Genomic DNA, 17,172 nt, shown 5'->3' with positions numbered 1-17,172 from the left:
TATGATCCACAAACATAGTGGTCATGTGTGGTAGATTTTGGTTATGTACAATGACATATAAATAGATCCGGTGCAACGTCTAGCGGATCTTATAAACACAAGGCTTCAGCACCTGGGCTTCCTGTTCAGCCGACATGCCAGACTCTGAATCAGGCTTGCGGTCGACAAAGCGCTTCTTGTTACCAGGGGCAGGCGCAGTGAGAGCCGAAGCGTGTTTACCCTTGGTAGGCGCACCACCCTGCTTAACAAACACCATTCTCACGAACATCTTATTGGACTTATCCACGGATTCCTGGCGAAGCATGAACCCACGAGACCGGAACACCTCCACAAACGCCGAGATATCAGTCTCATCGTTATTGTCAGACGGTCGCGCATCCTCAGCAAAGATATCAGCCTCATCGTCATCAGAATCGGCGCCGCCCTTCTTCTTGGGCTTCTTCTTGTCTGCCTTGCTGCCGGGCTTCATCGCACCGATCTGAGACTTCTTGCGTTGGACCTTTCCAAATCGACTTTTGACCTCACTGACCCAGCACTCGCCCTTGCCGTCACCGCGCAAAATACGCCATGCCTCCTCGACGAACGAAACCCAGTTGGTTCCCATCAGACTTAGACAGAAAATAGCCACATCCGCCGCCCCATCTTCCAAAGGAAGATTCGAGATATCGGCTTTGGTGATCAGTGGATCGGGCGCTGCCAGATCGTAGCTGTTAAGCTTGATTTTCAGCTTCTTGGCGGAGGATGTCAAAGCGCGCGCGAGTTGTGCATCACCGCAGCCCAGATCTGCGAATGTACATAGTCCAGTGGGACGACGAGGGAGCGGGTAGCCCTTAGCAGGGTTAATGGGATTTCCTCGCCTTGGGAGCGGAATTGCACCGCGGGTACGGATAGTCTTGATGTAGTCATCGACCGGGTTGGAGGGCCAGGACTCCTTCACCTGTCGCGCGAATCCGGCATGGTACTCGTCGAACAGCTCCGGGTTGGTACTGAACATTTCGAGTGCTTTCGCGGAGGGGGTGGTGTAGAGGGTTTCATTCAGGTGGCGGAACCGAGAGGAGATCAGCTTCTGTCGCATCGCCTGCTGGAGAGGAGTCAGGTTCGATGTTGGTGGGAGTGCGGGTGCAGCGGGAGCGGGAGCAGGAGCAGCAGCAGGAGCTTCTTTAGCCGGGGTAGTGGTAGCGCCGTCTGCCTCGATCTTGTCCTCTGCGTTGTCCTTGTTGTCCTTGTTCCTCCTGTTCCTCCTTTGCTTCTTCTTGGGTGCTTTATCCTCGGCTTGATCTGCATCTGCCTCGGCAGTAGTGGCAGTTTCACTTGTAGTCTCCTGGGTGGCAGTCTCAAGTGTCTGTTTCTGCTTCTTTTCCTTGTTCTGCTTCTTCTCTGGCTTCACAGAATCATCTGCACCATGCTTTCCACTCCTGGAGGTACCCTCGATGTGTCTGCGGTACATCTCATCCACATTTCCCGCAGTGACACGGTCATTGGCACGCTTGCGTTTATTGTTCTTCGCATCGTTGGAGGCATTCTTCTCCGGCTGAGAGTCGTTTTTAGGCTGTGCCGCTTGAGTCTGTGACTTCAGAGCAGAGCTCTCAACGGACCATCCTGGAACAGCGAACATAATTAATTCCGAAGGATTGGTTGTAAATGTCCAATGCCTTTGAGGTAGGGGAAACGGTACCTCCAAAAAAAAACTCTCAAAATTTCGTTATCGGTAATTTTACTATCAGATTACATACACATTGGTGCCTCAGGCACTGATGTATGCCTATAGTGTGACTTTCTTGGGCCACAAAGACAACGTTGTACGCCCCTAAGCGTCTCGTAAGTTGTAATTATAAATGTCAATATCCGTGGACACTTAGCAGTCTGACTGTGTTAAGAGCAACCTTGCAAATATGTATATCCCCCCTTGATGAACCACATTGTATCGCGGGTGATCTGCGTTGCTAGGCAGCTTTTCCCTCCTAGCTCTGTTTCTTACTTATCTGATTATTGTGTCTTTTAGCCCCACAATGTCCTCGCACATGTCCACTCCGCAATCTTGAGTCCTTCCAAGGTTATGGCTGACGACCTGAAGGATCAGCTGGATATTCCAGCAGATCTTACTGTTGGCGGTTCTGCGGGAACCTCAACCGGACAAGGTCCCCGCAGACTCCCGAAAAAACGAACCAAGACTGGCTGTTTGAGTATGTTGCAGAACACTGGAGATAGGGTTCCCTCATTGACGAAGCATAGCTTGTCGAAAGCGCCGGATCAAGTGCGGCGAAGAGAAGCCAATATGTACCAACTGCGTGAAATCCAAGCGAATCTGCGAGGGATATGCCCAGCGGGTCGTGTTCAAGAACCCCATAGGCCTCTTCGGATCTTTCAATAATGGCCACAGCCACGATTTGCAGATAGATCAACAACATATGAGGGGGCCGATGCCCAACGACTATGGCTCTGAACTCCCTCCCCAACAAGCGGCAGCCGCTGCTCAGCATCCAATGCTAGCTCCGCGACCTGCTGATCCAGCCGTGATGGGATATCCCTCATTTCCGTCCCAAATGCATTCGTCAGCTCAACTACAGCCCCTTAATACACCCTCCTTCTATTATCCAGCTCATGTGCAGCCATCGAGCCATATGTGGCACATCCAGCCGATAGCTCAAACGGAGAACACGCTAGTTCCGCCAAATGTGACTGACTTCTCGCAAGGACAGCAATCAGTTCAGTTAGGCCAGACAAGCGCTCTACATAGGCCCCATGCAAGCGTACAAAATGTGCCCCAGATCGCCAGTCCGATCGGTCAGACAGCTGAAGAATACGCCTCCAATCTCTCGCCCATGCTAGCTTCCAGTTCAATGCATGGAAGGAGGGAGAGCGAGACCAACCCGGTTCCTCAGGTATGTATTGTCATTATCTCTGTCTTTAGCAACTGGTATGCTGAGTACGATTTCTTAGATGACCCAGCCGCTGCCGACGATATATCATTATCAGCCACCGCTGGGGCAATTACCGCAGCAATTACGATCTCATGAGCAATATATACCCTATCAAATACCCCATCAACAACAAATGATATACATGGAGGATGAAAGCGAGGATTACTACGACGTGGACTCGGATGATGAGATGGTGGATCAATCGCAGGCCGAAGGCTTCAACCAGCTGAGTCTCATTATGGCCTCTGCTAACCGCGACGAGCAACAACTTCGATCCTTCACGACTTACCTGAACGAGCCCAATGTGCTTGCCTCATACCGTCCTACACTTGGCTCTTCTCCGCTGAACAACCCAAAGACTGCCCGCATCTTTGCTCACTTCATTCATTCGACTGGTCCATCCTTGTCTATATTTGAACGGCATCCTACTGACTCCTCAATTGTTCTGGGAGCGGCTGTCCCATCTGCACAGCAGGGTCTATGGGTCTATACGCTTGCCCTCAAAGCTTTAGAGCATCCAGCTCTTCTACAGGCAATACTGGCTGTCAGCAGCTTACACATTGCCTATTTACAGCAAGCTCCCACGACAGTATCTTTGAAGCACTATCACTACGCCCTGAAACGAGTTAGTTCCGCAGTTGGTCTTCCTCTCCGACGCAAACAAGTCGGTACCTTGGCTGCCACTCTTCTACTGGGCTACTATGAGGTGATATCTGCCGACCACTCGAAATGGAATAACCACCTGGGTGGGTCCACCCATTTGATCCGAGAGATCGATTTCGCCAAGACCACCAGAGACCTACGGGCCTATCGACGTAGATCTCACGAGCAGCGGCGCCAGTCAGGCTGGGCGAACTCGTGGTGGGGGATGTCTGGTGAGGTCTCTGAAGACGATCCCTTCTCCGAGAAAGAGGAAAGCATCGACGAAGATCTCATAGGCGCCATTATGGGACAAGCAGTGAATTACGACGATTTTGGAGGTATCAATGAAGAGGGTATGCTGCACTCCAAGAAGCATTTCACCCGCAAGGACATTGAGGTTTTCCGGATTCAATGCGATCTATACTGGTGGTACGCAAAGCAAGATGCATTCCAGAGTTTTATCGGCGGAAACAAATTATTGTAAGTCTACACCTACGGCTACTAGACAGGCGATTTGCTCATCGGCAAACCAGAATGCCTTACTCTCAATGGGGCCAATGCCCACCTCGAGCAGGTATTGGCCGTTTAGATGCCATATACGGCTCCGCAGATCATCTGTGGCTGCTGCTCGCTCGGGTCACAGACTTTGGCTTCCGTGACCGTAAGCGAAAATTGAGAACCCTGAAGGCAGGCGGGGTGAACTGGAGGCCAGGCCCTGAGATGTTTAAATTCATGGGTCGGTTCGCTGGCGGCCCTCCCGGCCAAAGACCTGGACCATCTGGCGGCCTCGGTCCAGGGGGTCCACCTGGCCCACCTACTGGGATGTCTCCTTCTTCAAGCCCTGGATCGACCTCGGCCCCTAGTCCCCCCATGTACGGAATGATACCCCCTCAACCGCCTGCACGTCTTCCCCGGGGATTCGAAGATAGACCGCGTGAGCCTCGTTTGTCACCGGACGAGGATGACCCCGCTCACGACGTGAGTTACAACGAAGCCGAACAAGAATGGGAAGAGATCCTCGTCGCCATGGAAATATTATACCAAGCGCTGGGCCGCGATTTCCAGCCTTTGCCATCAGACGTCGCGCCCCCAATATCTACACCGTTCGGTCCTGCCCTCCAATACCGTACCCATACCATCGCCGTGATCTGGGGGTTCTATTATGCCATGCGCCTGCTGCTGAACCGGATTCATCCTTCTATGCCACCGGCTATCATGGTCGCAGCTGGAGTCTCTGCTCCCACGACAGCTGAATTTTCGCAGATTGTTGGGAAGATCCTGGCGGGTGTCTACTACCCGCAACGTTTTAACCTCGAAGCCGGAAGCTTGAATCCGAATTTGGGTTCTTCGTTGACTGACATGTCGGTGCCGCTATTCTTTGCAGCTGTGCAATATAGTGATCCCACACAGCGAGCTTGGACGATTTCAACACTACGTGACATCTCCCGCCTGACCGGGTGGAAGAGCGCAGACGCTATCGCAGGTGGCTGTGAGAAAGCTTGGATAGCCGCTGCCAAGCAAGGTCGCGGGCCACCCTATCAACAGTCATTCAAGACTGACCGAGATCGTGAAAGGGAACAGGAGCGTCAGGTAAGTACATCTATTGGATATCTTTGGCCCTCAACATCCAAGCTAATGTATGCGCCACAGTCTGAGGCGGTGCTGCATGAGGTAAAAGATCGTCGGTTTGTGCCAGTCAAGTCGGACCGAGCGCATTGGGCTATGGGCATCTTGGAAGAGGACATTGCGAATTTGGAGCTTTAGGATTGGATCAACTACACAATGCATCCGTGTCTACATACATAGTACATACATTAAGCGCAACATACAGTCGCATCATACAGTAGTGCCCGTACTTTGTCCAAACATGTGGCGCAAATAGGTGTCCGGGTATCCCCACATGCAATCAACATCCGACCCAATGTCATCACTGATCGACTTCTGCCTGACGTTTTATTTATCTTACTTCTTCTTCTCTCCCAAGGCTGATTCTTGATTTCTGTTTTCAGTTCCTCTCTCCTCATTGCTGCCTCCCGGCTCATTTCTGTCTTTCTCTCTCTTCCTATCATTCTCACGAGGTCTCTCTTCACCCGTGGTTACTCGAATTACCCCACCCTCGGCACGGAAGTCAGCCGCTCGCGTCATCCACGGTTCATCCTTGCTGTGTTTTCTCAGATGTCTCGCTATGATGACTACCGCTCGTCAACGGGGACACTGAGCTCTCGCGATCGATATGATCGATACTCACGGGGTCCCCCCGTGGCCGAACGACCCCGCCATGTCGAAGAGCGCTTTGAATCACGCCTCCATGAGGAAGATCGATATGGGCCCCCTGCTCGTGCACCCGGGAGACTCTATGAGGATGACCATCTAGACCACCAACCCCCTTCCATGTCTCTTGTGGCGCATGATCGGCGTCGGCGCGGTGACGATAGTCCCTCATTCAGTCGTCCTCAACTTCTTAGGCGGCAGTCGTCTTTGGATACCTTTGACCGCATACCAAGGCGCAATATGGAACACTTTGATGCCCGAGATGTTGGACCCCGCGCTCCCCGTGTACCTCTTGTTGCTCCGCCTCGTCACCTCCCCTCTCCGGGCCGTTATCGCGAACGGGAAGTCTACGAAGATATAAGGATCGCCGAACCCGACTACTATGGTGATGAAGAATTTAGAGATATCAGTGAGCGAGATATGGTTGATCGTCGCCGCCGGTCTAGCAGTACTCTTCGCAGACATCATGAGGAGAAACCTTACCCACGCAAAGGGAAGACCCGTGTTCCTCGTCACCTTGCTCATATTCACGCCATCATGGATCTAGGGTACCCGTTCAAGGAAGAGGTTGGTGTTTTGATTTCCGATAGTGCTGTTGTCGGCTGCTGACCTAGATAGGATGATGTGATCGTCATTCAAAAGGCATTGTCGAAGGAACAAATCGACGAAGTTCTTAGCTTGAGCCGCGAGTTCAGGCGGCCTCCGTCCGTGGAAGGTGAGTGGCATATACATGCGTATCCGGATCCCCAAGTCTATGAGGAAGATCATACTAATTGGCCTTTTTTTCGAACAGCCGAATATGTCGAATTTGCCCCGTCTCCTCCGCTAAGGGAACGTACACGCGAGCGGGTGACGACAGAACACTTGCGTGTCGATGCTTCTCCCCGCACGAGCCAGGCATTCATCGTGGAAGCATCACCCTCCCGACACAGGTCACGGTCACGCCACTATGCAGATGAGTACGAGGAGATTGTCGAGAGGCCGCGCAGGCGAGGGATCTCTCGGCGACGAGCTGTATCAGTCCATGACCGCGGACCCCGTATCTTGTCTCCCGTGGAGTACATCGAGGAGCGGGAATTGGATAGTCCTCGTACGAGCTCGATGGTTGTCGTTCGTCCACGGGACAGCGATGACGACGTGAATGAGTACATTCGCAATCTGGAAGAGGAGACAAGACTTCTTCGTATAGAGAGGCAGGGTGGGATTGAGATCACTCGGCAACGCGAAACAGATATCATTGACGAAAGAGGCAACCAGGAGGAGGTTACTGAGATCCGGAGGCAGGAGCGCTCAGGTACGACGCCACAGATTACTATACATACCCCTTCGGTGATTCTGACCTTCTCTAGAACCCAACTCCCGCATCATGCGTGCTATGATGGCCACTCTGACCTAACCTAATTTCCCTGATGCTTTCATGCTTTCATGCTTTCATGCTTTGCTTTTGAACCAGCGAATTACGATGTTATGATTTTAATTTGACTCAGTGGTTCTGGGTTCTGGATGGGGATTTCCGGATGTTTTTTATGTATCTTTTAGCAATTTGCAGACCATCTCCAAGTACAATATTGAAATTTCAAACACTCGATACTTACAGGGGGTTGCTTTTAGAGGAAACATGGATTTGACATGGAGTTGAATGTCTTCTAGTATCAAGGTGGAAAAAGGAAGGTGCCTGATAGTGCCTGATAAGTTGATAAGTGGCGTAAATGAGGCGGTGCAAGGTCGAGGCTTCATCCCGCCCGCGTAGCACATGTGGTAATATCCCATCAACACTCCCATCCGTTTCTCGCCATTATCTCCTCCTTTTTTCTTTCTAACTTAAAACGTTTAAAAATATATCAATCATGGATCGAATGCAGGCATTCGGAAAGAACTTCAGGTGAGTACACCGTCATAGCCCCCCTATCCCGCGGACCTCATTCCATCCCCCTCGACTTGTGCTCGGTCGCTTTGCTAACATCTTCTTGCCTTTTGGTTTTCTGACGGACAGTGCGAGTTTCACACCCTTTGCGCAGCGTACTCAGCAAATGATCAAGGAGCAGCTGGGCCAGGCCGACGACAAGACCCAACTCCCCGATGAATACATCGAGCTCGAGAAGCGCGTCGATGCGCTCAAGCTTGTCCACCAGAAGCTGTTGCAGGTGACGTGAGTAATTCCTGTTGCTTTCTGCGCTCTGGATGGCTCTCCGCACTGGTGCTAACCGGTGCCATCTCTCGCGAGCAGCTCCCAATACTCCAATGAGGCCTACGACTACCCTCCAAACATCCGCGAATCCTTCAATGACCTGGGCCGCACGATCAGCGAGAAAGTCCAGCTCCTGTCCCAGGCAGCTTCGCCTGCTGAGGCACAAGCTGCTCTGACAGCCCCGCCTTCCGCAAAGCCCCAACCCAAGACCTTCAACCACGCGATCGCCCGTGCCTCCCTTGCCGGCTCCCAGACACTCGCACAGAGCACCGAGGGTGAAGACCCACTCGCCACTGCGTTGGAGAAGTATGCTCTGGCTGAGGAGCAGGTGGGCGAGGCTCGCCTGGCCCAGGATGCTCAGATCCAGTCTCGCTTCCTGGCCGGCTGGAACACCACCCTCAACACTAACTTGATGTTCGCTGCTAAGGCGCGCAAGAATGTTGAGAACGCCCGCTTGATGCTTGACTCCATCAAGGCTAGCAAAAAGGCCGGCGCCCACGGCGACCTGGATAACCTGAGCGAGGATGCCCGCGCGGAGATCGAGCAGGCCGAAGATGAGTTTGTTGGCCAGACTGAGGAGGCTGTGAGCGTTATGAAAAATGTAAGTGCTGGTTGATCTTCTGTTTTTGTGTTCTGAAATCTGTCCAGTGGTACTAACATTGCTTGTAACAAGGTCCTTGATACCCCCGAGCCCCTGCGCAACCTGGCCGATCTGATCGCCGCTCAGCTCGAGTTCCACAAGAAATCATATGAGATTCTCAGTGAGCTTGCTCCAACCGTAGATGCACTGCAGGTCGAGCAGGAGGTAAGTTCTCGGTGATGCTCGTTCTACATGTCTATCACATCTAACCAGTTTTTTTTCTTAGGCCAGCTACCGCAAGATCCGTGAGGGTGCTTAAGTGTTGTTTTGAATGCCATGTTTCTTTTGTTATCCTTCTGTCTGGCTTCGATTTTGTCTGTTATCCCGAGCCATGGCCTTGTGTTTTGTACCTAAGCCGCTTTGCTTCAGCTGAGCCCACCCAACAGATCATTCAGTCTGTATTTTTGGACCTAGAAGAAGCTCCTATGTGTATTCTCATAAAATTAATATTGTAAGGAAATGTACGGAGTAGAAAAGATGCATCTTCATTGCTGTATAGATGTTGTATGGTCCACCGCCCGCCAATTCTGCCTCAGGCATGCTAGCTCCAGGAGCTCCGACATCAACGGAGATACTCCAACTCGCCAGGTCGCCTTTTATTAGCTCGCAACATACCTAACAGCTACATCATTCCCAAGAAGGACCTCCGGATACTTGGTTTCTTGAACACGTCCCCGAAATACCATCGAGTCGATCCTAATCGTGCCACGCTGCAACGAGCAATCGATTACTTGTCCGTCTACCCGCGCCGTCAAAAGACCCGGACATTCAAGAACACTCGTGCGCAGAATTTATACCATCAAGTAAACGATCCGCCTCCTCTGTGGTCTCCTCCCTAGCTCGCCCGCTCTTCGCCCTATCGACAATCGCATAACATACCGAGTGATCTCCACTTGGGCTGTGCTTTACTCCGACGAACGAAGATAATAACAAAATACCGACAAAATGGCAAACGGGTATGTTTTCCCTCTGTCGGAGTGATGGGATAAACAATGCATATCTATCTCGAGCAATGGATCGATGATTACTTGCTTAAGGGTGTTCGCATTGTTCGATCTATCCCGCCACGCCCCGACCCCCGGATACTCTACTCGATAAAAGACTATAGTCGCTAACATAAACTTCAACAGCTGGAGCTTGTTAATTGGCCTGGTTATCATTGTCGCGCTCTCGACAGCAGCGTGGTTCCTGAGCCCGAAGGGCGATAATCAGACGTGGGTCTATGCTTCCCTCTTTGCATACTGGGCGAGCCCAGCGGCCCTTCCTTTCAAAGTTGCAAGCACTTGAGAATACTGACTCTGCTTTCCTTAGCCTCTTCCGCAGCACGCTCATCCTTACCTTCGTTTCCTGTTATTTGATGTGGGGTACGTTTCTTCTTACCCATGCTCTTTAACCACATATCTCTATGATCTGTGTAGATACTAACATAATCAATATAGCAATCGTCTTCCTCTCACAGTGGCACCCTCTCATCGCACCAAAGCGGTCAGACATCAGACCTGATCGCGTACCGCAATAAAGGCATTTCCCTTGGTTTCTTGCGTTTTTCGTCAATTCTGTCAACTGACACTTTGGAGACTGTCGGTTGTGAGATATTGTCTCCTCTTGTCATGGGATATTATAAGATGATGTTAGATTTATCCCATCCCGCTCTGCGATGCGCCTGGGTTAGAGGGGAATGAAGGCTGCTTCTCGTTCTCTGTCCGTATGCTTGGTACCGGGCTGGTTGTGGAATTGGTCTGTATTGCGAACCTGTGTGAGTTCGTAGCTGCTTCATGCTTTTGTATAGCTTTCCCTAGATGTCCTTTTCTTGGCAGTGTTTTATGTGTATGCTTTTGTTTGATTCAGTTTGATTCAGTTTTGTTTAGTTGGCCGGTTTCTTTTTGTATGGAAAGCATTCATACCCTTTTAGGTCATTTTTACTAGTCCAATACTGCCTACGACTATATCTATGTACTAATCGGCGAGGTCGACCGATGGATTTACGCCGTAGAGTACCCTAAGCAACATGGACGCTAGGAAAGCTAGGTGAAATTAGTTTCATATCAAGTACCTAAGTATTCATCAGAATCACTCCGTTAACCAACTCCCACAGCACCCAGAATCACCCTCTGCACCGCCCACCGTGCGATCTGGCCCGCAACAGCAACAGCAACAGCACGCAGATACCCACAACCAAGCAAGATATACAAGGCCTCAATATTACTCAGCAGCACCAGGTGCGCATCAACCACACCAAGAGAAAGCAACGAAGCAAGCAAGTCAAAAAGCCCCGTCAGATAACTAGTCGGCGTAGAAGTCCGAAGCGAAGAAGCCGTGACACCAAGCCACGATTCCAGAAACGAAGAAGAACTAACTGCAGCCGACGGCGGACTTGATATAGCCGCTGTCGCGCACAGGGAAGACGTTTTCGTGGCTGTGGCGAACAGGCTCTGATGCACCGCGCTCGATACCATAGCCGACTGCGTCGCGGACCGGATCTGTGCTGCTGTATGGCTGTGCGCTGGGATATCGGAGAGGTTGCCGCTACCGTCAGCGCCCCAGATTACTAGCAGGATTGGGAAGAGCTTTGCGCAGCTGCTGACGAGCAGGGCGGTGCTGATCGCTGCTGGGCTTGCGGCTGTTGGAGGAGGTAGGGGCTGAATGTTCTGCAGCGGGGCTGTTGATGCCCGGCGCAGGGGCGGCGCGGGTAAGGGTGATGGTCCCATTGATGTACCTTGCGGTAGTGGGGACAGGTCTGTTGGGGAGGTGACCTCGCTATATGAGCTAGGGGTTGGGGTTGGGTTTGGGTTTAGCAGGCTTGCGGGGGGGTTGGCGGAGTTCTGGGCGTGCGGGTGTATTGAGACTCCGGATGGCGAGGGATGCGTTGTTGGCGTTGGGGGAGCGGAAGGGGTGGCATCTCCAGTAGACTTTGTGCTAGGATTGGTGTTGGCATTGCTGCTGTCTGGTCCGCTGTATCGGCGAGACTTTGGAACGAGCATTGAGGCCAAAAGGCGCACGGTGAGGTGGTGAGCTAGGGTTGCGGCTGCATTCAAGCTGAGGAAGAAGAGGTACTGGACGATGATAGGGGAGCGTGACAGGAAGGTTGTTGCGAGGGATGGGTCCTTCTCGATGCGTGCCCAGGTCAGGTAGACGTCGAAGAGAAGCAGAAGAACTCCGAGGCGAATGATGGACCGCTGAAAGGTCACCTTATCAGTAAGTAGCTCACAATCGTTTGAGATGGTATACCCACATCGAATTTGTTGTCGTCTCGCCCGAGCCGATTGAAGAGGAGATGTCGGTAGACCTGTTTCCAGATAGGTCAGCCCGGTCGCGAGGAGGACATGTATAATGCCTACCTGGGGCTTAATGAGCACCAAATCAATGAAGAGCACGACAAAGTCATATTCAACGTATTTATCGGCAAACCGCTGGCACCGGGGACATTGCGTCAGTCGCACGCCCTTGCCTTGGGACCGGTCATCAGCACGACTGTAGGCGCTGTACAGGTGAGAGACTGGATAGGAGCACTCGATGCAAATAGGCATCGCGTCACATCCATGGATCTTCCAAAAAGTTCAAGGGTCCAGATTGCGGTCCTGTTGCGATATCGAAGGCGGTGAACCTAAGATTGGAGGAACTTTACGGGATAATAATGGCACGCATAAAATTGAAATGTAAGCGATTCTTCACCATTACGTTCCTGTAGAAAATAATCAAAAAGACAAGAGCGAAGGGAAACAGAACAAAAAGCAAAAAGAAACTCCGATAGGGGGAATCGAACCCCCCGGCTGCCGTGTGAGAGACGGCGATGTTAGCCACTACACCATATCGGAGGGGGACAGCGAATTACCCTCTTAGGTTTAGTCTTGACCCCTTAGGTTTAGCGCTCTTTGTCCTTATGCCTCCCTGTGCGTGGTTCTATATAGTCCCCTGCTCTCCCCCCTCTATCTAACAGCCCCTAATTTCTTTTTTGCCTTCTTTCTCCTATGCCTCGCAGGTGAGGCATTTTTGCCATTGACCCGGATCACTGAGCTCCTGAGCTCCGCCACCCCCTTTTCTATATCTGACTCGTCGGCTCTTCTGCGACCCGGCGTCTGTAATTCGAACTGCCCTCCCTCCTCTGGCCCTGTTTTCCTTCTTAGGCCCGACCACGGCGTTAGGTGTCAATTGGCTAACCTATATTTGGCCTCCGCGTATATAGGCGCATTCGCCCTATACTATTTCAGGATAATCATCCCTGCGTAGCGGGACTGTAAATCTGCCTTATGGCCGATATACCGCGCGAGAGCCTTGTCGACCCTGGCTGATAGCGTTCTAAAACCAAAGATGACCGGATCGGATTACTCGGTTTAATAGGCTGATTAGACTGTCTTAGCTGTGAGTCGTGTCAGCCGGTTCTTGCTTGGTTAGTGTAGTTAAGTGACAAAATAGGGACAGTTTTTTTTTTTTTTTTTTTACGATAACTGTAATAGTTCACAGTGGTCATATCGGGGCCTAGGACGGCTTTCGGATCTATAAAGCAGCGAGGTAACGCCTAAGGTGGCGCGTAAACATCCTCTCCCCTCGTTTTATACTAATGTATCGCGTACTCTATTCTAGATATCTACGCGTCCCTGCTTATATTATCAAGGCGCCTTGTGACTGTATTACTTAGTTCTATTAGTGATTTATATAGAGGATGAGATAGAAGGATAAGGAACCTATTATACGGGCTAGAGATAGAGGGGGTATGTGTCTCCGTGCTAGTCTAGTTTTACGCGTTTTATGTTCTGTCTCGAACTATGGAACGACTGGCTAACAGAGCCCCTTCAAATCATTGATAGTGATACTGGGTACAGATGATACATAGACAGGTAGTTCTCTAGGAATAGTAGCATCGTTATGGTATGATCTCGGGGACGCGGTCGCATACATCTTTTGGGATCTGCCTAGTCCCTACCCCTATTATTAAAAGGCGCCTTGTGACTAAAATCGTCGTTAGCTTCACGATTGATTGGCGTAGAGGATAAGATAAACGGATAAAATACGGTTTATTCCTATAATAGCAGCGTCATACGGACTGGAGATAATGAAGAGGGCGTATGTCTCTGTGATGCTCCGTCCTGCGCGTTTTGTCTTCTGTCCATAGAATGACTGGATCTAGGGTAATAGCACTACAGTACGTCCTGAAACTGGTAAATAGTTCATGAACGTTTACCTTCCTTGCAATCACTTCCGTCCGAGTAATTGAATTTCTATTCTGCAGTTGAAGGTGAAGATAGAAGTGTATGGAATGAACAAGCTTCGGACTGTATTCACTACTAGATCGAGTGGAGGGTTAAATTAAATAACCGAGTTGTTCTTAAAGATATAGAACAGGAACTAACTCTCCCTCCTAGTTCTTATTAGGAGCAAATCAAGGAGGATACCGAGGGTATTCTATGACGGAAGATAGCCCGTAGTCGATAGGTTAGACTCGATGATACCGCCCTAATATTATCTGTTAATGACTGTACCAAACGAGATCTTACCAAGCACTTTGAAGGCAATGGTATTGATTGGATAGTGGTAGAGAAGCAGCTGCTAGCGTAGAGCCACCTGTATCGTCTTAGTAAGAAGCTTCGACTATAGATATCGATAAACTATATAGAAGATAGTAGTAAACTGTTTTCGAATATCGCTGTAGCATACAGTATATATATTAAGAGGATAAATTATATATATATGTCATTTTACCTTATTATTTATTTGTATTGGTTCAGCTGCCTATTAAAGACCTCAGAAAATAATATGATAAAGTCTAATGTCTAATTATCTTAGTAGACTGGCCAGGTATAGTTTTATGACTAGGTAGGATAATCTTAAACCCCTGTTATTTAAGTGGTTCTAATCTCATTGGTTTATATAGTTTTATGTGTTTGTTAGTAGCTCACTTGAAGCAGGACGTCCAAGTGTATGAATACAGAATTCCAAAAATATAGAATTAAGTATTAACAGATTATTGTGATATCGAGTATTATGGTCTAATGCTAAGCAATATACTATTCAGCGCGCGAAAGCTTTTCCTCACCCTAGGAAGGACCTTTCTTTAATCTTAGCGCGTGATCTGAGTTTTACCTATAAAGGGGGCTTATAAGGGGTCATAAAGCTTTTCTGTTTCGCCTAATCATGCGATATAGAATCCAAGTCCATCTCGAACTCCTAGATAAGCCTCACCAGTAATAATTTTAAATTCATTGTAGACAGTCTGAGAAATTTAGCCTAAAACAATCGACTAGTATCGAGATAAATCTTACTCTTTGGCAATATATCTTCGAGGCCTATAGCTAAAAGGTTATAAGGCCCTTCGACGATCTCCAGTATATTCACTCTCTTCCGTAATAATCCATCTCTTGGGCCTAAATTCGTCTGGGTTCTTGAAATTCTTCGGGTTGTGATAAGTAGCCCACTGATTAATACCTACTACTGTACCCTAGGGGACATACTTCTTGTAAATAAATGCTCTGCCCCTAGGGACAATATGAGGTAAGGTTCCTAGAACTAGAGGATATACCCTTATTGCCTCGTCTAAGCAAGCACTTAGGTAGTCTATGCTATCGATCAATTCTAAGTTTAACTCGGATGGATCTTTAGTCGCACATCGGATCTCTTGGTAAAGTTTTGTCTAAACTGCAGGATTTGATAAGATATGATACACAGCCCCACATAGCAGGGAGGCGGTAGTTTCAGTGCTCGCTGCTATTAAAATAGTGGTATTACTAATAAAATGCGTTTAGCTAGTCTTACCATCCTTTGTGTCCCGATTTATAAAGGATACTAGTATCATATTAGTGAAAAGTATTCGATTGTAAGAACAGAAAACTGATACTGAAGTCACTGTTAGATCCTCCCTGTTCTAGCCGTTTTGATACTAATGACCCGATAGGGCTAAGGTATAATAATCCTTTACCAAAGAATCTTATACATTTCTCTAGAGTATACGTAAAAGGCCTTAGGAGCCGCTGGACCATTACCGGAATATATAGCCATTCTAATGCCAAGGTTAGTAAGTTGATAGAGTAGTGAGTTTTACCGTGAGGATTGATGGCCCCGAGGTCTTCGTTCACAGTTAGTTTACAGCTGATATTAAGTAGAGTATTTCTGAATAAAGAAACAATATTAACCACATCCATTATCTCGAGCTAGGATTGGGTATTTTCAATTGTCTGGTTCATATAGAACTTTAGAGTTTCTTCTTTTAAAAGTAGCGATTTTCTGGTAAAAGCTTATTCAATCGCTCGCCTCTGATAGGAATAATCGTCTCCTTCTGTATCAACCTATTAGAATAAATGGGATATTAGGAAAATTGCTTTCTTCTAAATATGGAAAGACTTACTAAAGTCTTAGAATATTCGAATACCGGTCTGTATAAAGTAGGCTCCTTCGAGAAAATGACTCTAATAGTCGAGGGTGTATAACCTTCACCTGTCTATATATTTCGACCTTTAATCTACAGTCAGCTATTTTAGGTCAAACGATGAAACTCTTTTTACTGTATATTAACTTCCAAGTATCAGCAGCACTATATAAAAGTTTATTCGGTGTAATTTGCACTACTTCTCTGTATATATCATAGAGACGTCTTATCTCTAAGGAGAGCTTCCCTTGAGCGACCTAAAAGCAGTACCATAGTCGAGATACTTTGCAGTACCATAGGCCTAGAAATGAATAGAGAGGGTGATAAAGTAGATTGTAGGTTAGGTTTAAAGCAATCAGAGCGCCCTGCCGTTTCTTTAGGAAGCTTTTATAGAGACCTGTAGATGATTTTGACTGACCACGATACTAAGGGATGTAAAGAGATTGATAAATGTATCAGAGTATATCATGAAAGAATACTGCGGTTTCATCAGCCCTATCGCGGTCGGTTGAAGCTGAATAGTTCTAAAGTTATTATAACAACCCCGATAAAGCCAAATATTTTTAACCTTAAGCTTCTCGGTAGATCTCAATTTTAGATCTCACCTTTGGCGAGCCCGTATAAGGTTTATTCGTTTATCTATTTTAAAGTAAGAGCTACTTAGTATCGAAAAATCTCGGAATATACTAATAAAAAGGCCTTTCACCGCTATAGTAGCGAATTTCGCTCGATTAGAATAATTATCACAACAGCTCGCCGCCGCATTTGATAATAATGAAAGTTGCTTAAGGCTGCTTTTTAAACTTACTTAGATACTAATAATATAGGTGGAGATGTTGTTTGGAGACTATAACGAGTAAAGTAAGTGTAGCTGATATAAGGGCAATTATCCTTAGTAGATGTGGACTTTACTCTATTTTATCATTAAGCCTAAAAGGACTTTAGGGCTATATAACGCATAATAGGCAGAGCTATGTAATAAAGGGTTGGTAATATTATATCAATTTGCTGTATCACTACGGGGTCTGTATGAACTGATGCCCAATAATAGATTATTCCCGGGCGCAAAATTGTTTGCGGTTATATAACGCATACGTTAGTACTATAACTGCAATCGAAAATTCACTTATTATGGGTCTTATGATATATTATC

General features: G+C 48.4%; 6 protein-coding genes across 6 annotated transcripts; 4 read left to right on the top strand and 2 right to left on the bottom strand.

Moving 5' to 3' along the window:
- Positions 1 to 79: 79 nt before the first annotated feature.
- On the bottom strand, positions 80 to 1,615 carry N7518_002801 (25S rRNA (adenine645-N1)-methyltransferase; the record flags this gene model as incomplete). The annotated part of the gene is made up of 1 exon (XM_057183728.1): positions 80 to 1,615. One exon carries the CDS (start codon positions 1,613 to 1,615, stop codon positions 80 to 82), a length of 1,536 nt encoding a protein of 511 aa, XP_057045178.1.
- A 441-nt stretch (positions 1,616 to 2,056) lies between these two features.
- N7518_002800 (uncharacterized protein) lies at positions 2,057 to 5,327 on the top strand (the record flags this gene model as incomplete). Its single annotated transcript, XM_057183727.1, has 5 exons — positions 2,057 to 2,183; positions 2,233 to 2,882; positions 2,941 to 4,043; positions 4,097 to 5,153; positions 5,214 to 5,327. 5 exons carry the CDS (start codon positions 2,057 to 2,059, stop codon positions 5,325 to 5,327), a joined length of 3,051 nt encoding a protein of 1,016 aa, XP_057045177.1.
- Positions 5,328 to 5,738: 411 nt separating this feature from the next.
- Positions 5,739 to 7,230, top strand: N7518_002799 (uncharacterized protein; the record flags this gene model as incomplete). The annotated part of the gene is made up of 4 exons (XM_057183726.1): positions 5,739 to 6,401; positions 6,453 to 6,549; positions 6,628 to 7,128; positions 7,184 to 7,230. 4 exons carry the CDS (start codon positions 5,739 to 5,741, stop codon positions 7,228 to 7,230), a joined length of 1,308 nt encoding a protein of 435 aa, XP_057045176.1.
- A 446-nt stretch (positions 7,231 to 7,676) lies between these two features.
- On the top strand, positions 7,677 to 8,921 carry N7518_002798 (BAR domain-containing protein; the record flags this gene model as incomplete). The annotated part of the gene is made up of 5 exons (XM_057183725.1): positions 7,677 to 7,716; positions 7,828 to 7,983; positions 8,062 to 8,623; positions 8,696 to 8,827; positions 8,889 to 8,921. Exons 1-5 carry the CDS (start codon positions 7,682 to 7,684, stop codon positions 8,919 to 8,921), a joined length of 918 nt encoding a protein of 305 aa, XP_057045175.1. The 5' UTR covers positions 7,677 to 7,681.
- A 686-nt stretch (positions 8,922 to 9,607) lies between these two features.
- Positions 9,608 to 10,181, top strand: N7518_002797 (uncharacterized protein; the record flags this gene model as incomplete). The annotated part of the gene is made up of 4 exons (XM_057183724.1): positions 9,608 to 9,618; positions 9,793 to 9,876; positions 9,974 to 10,026; positions 10,102 to 10,181. 4 exons carry the CDS (start codon positions 9,608 to 9,610, stop codon positions 10,179 to 10,181), a joined length of 228 nt encoding a protein of 75 aa, XP_057045174.1.
- Positions 10,182 to 10,740: 559 nt separating this feature from the next.
- On the bottom strand, positions 10,741 to 12,189 carry N7518_002796 (sterol homeostasis protein ARV1; the record flags this gene model as incomplete). The annotated part of the gene is made up of 3 exons (XM_057183723.1): positions 10,741 to 11,838; positions 11,895 to 11,948; positions 12,001 to 12,189. The coding sequence occupies 3 exons, from the start codon at positions 12,187 to 12,189 to the stop codon at positions 10,741 to 10,743; spliced, it is 1,341 nt and encodes a 446-aa protein (XP_057045173.1).
- Between the last annotated feature and the right edge of the window lie 4,983 nt (positions 12,190 to 17,172).

The sequence above is a fragment of the Penicillium psychrosexuale genome, assembly GCF_028828465.1.
Source record: "Penicillium psychrosexuale strain IBT 29551 chromosome Unknown utg000002l, whole genome shotgun sequence".
Taxonomy (NCBI): Eukaryota; Fungi; Ascomycota; class Eurotiomycetes; order Eurotiales; family Aspergillaceae; genus Penicillium; species Penicillium psychrosexuale.
This window is presented reverse-complemented; position numbering and strand designations above follow the sequence as displayed.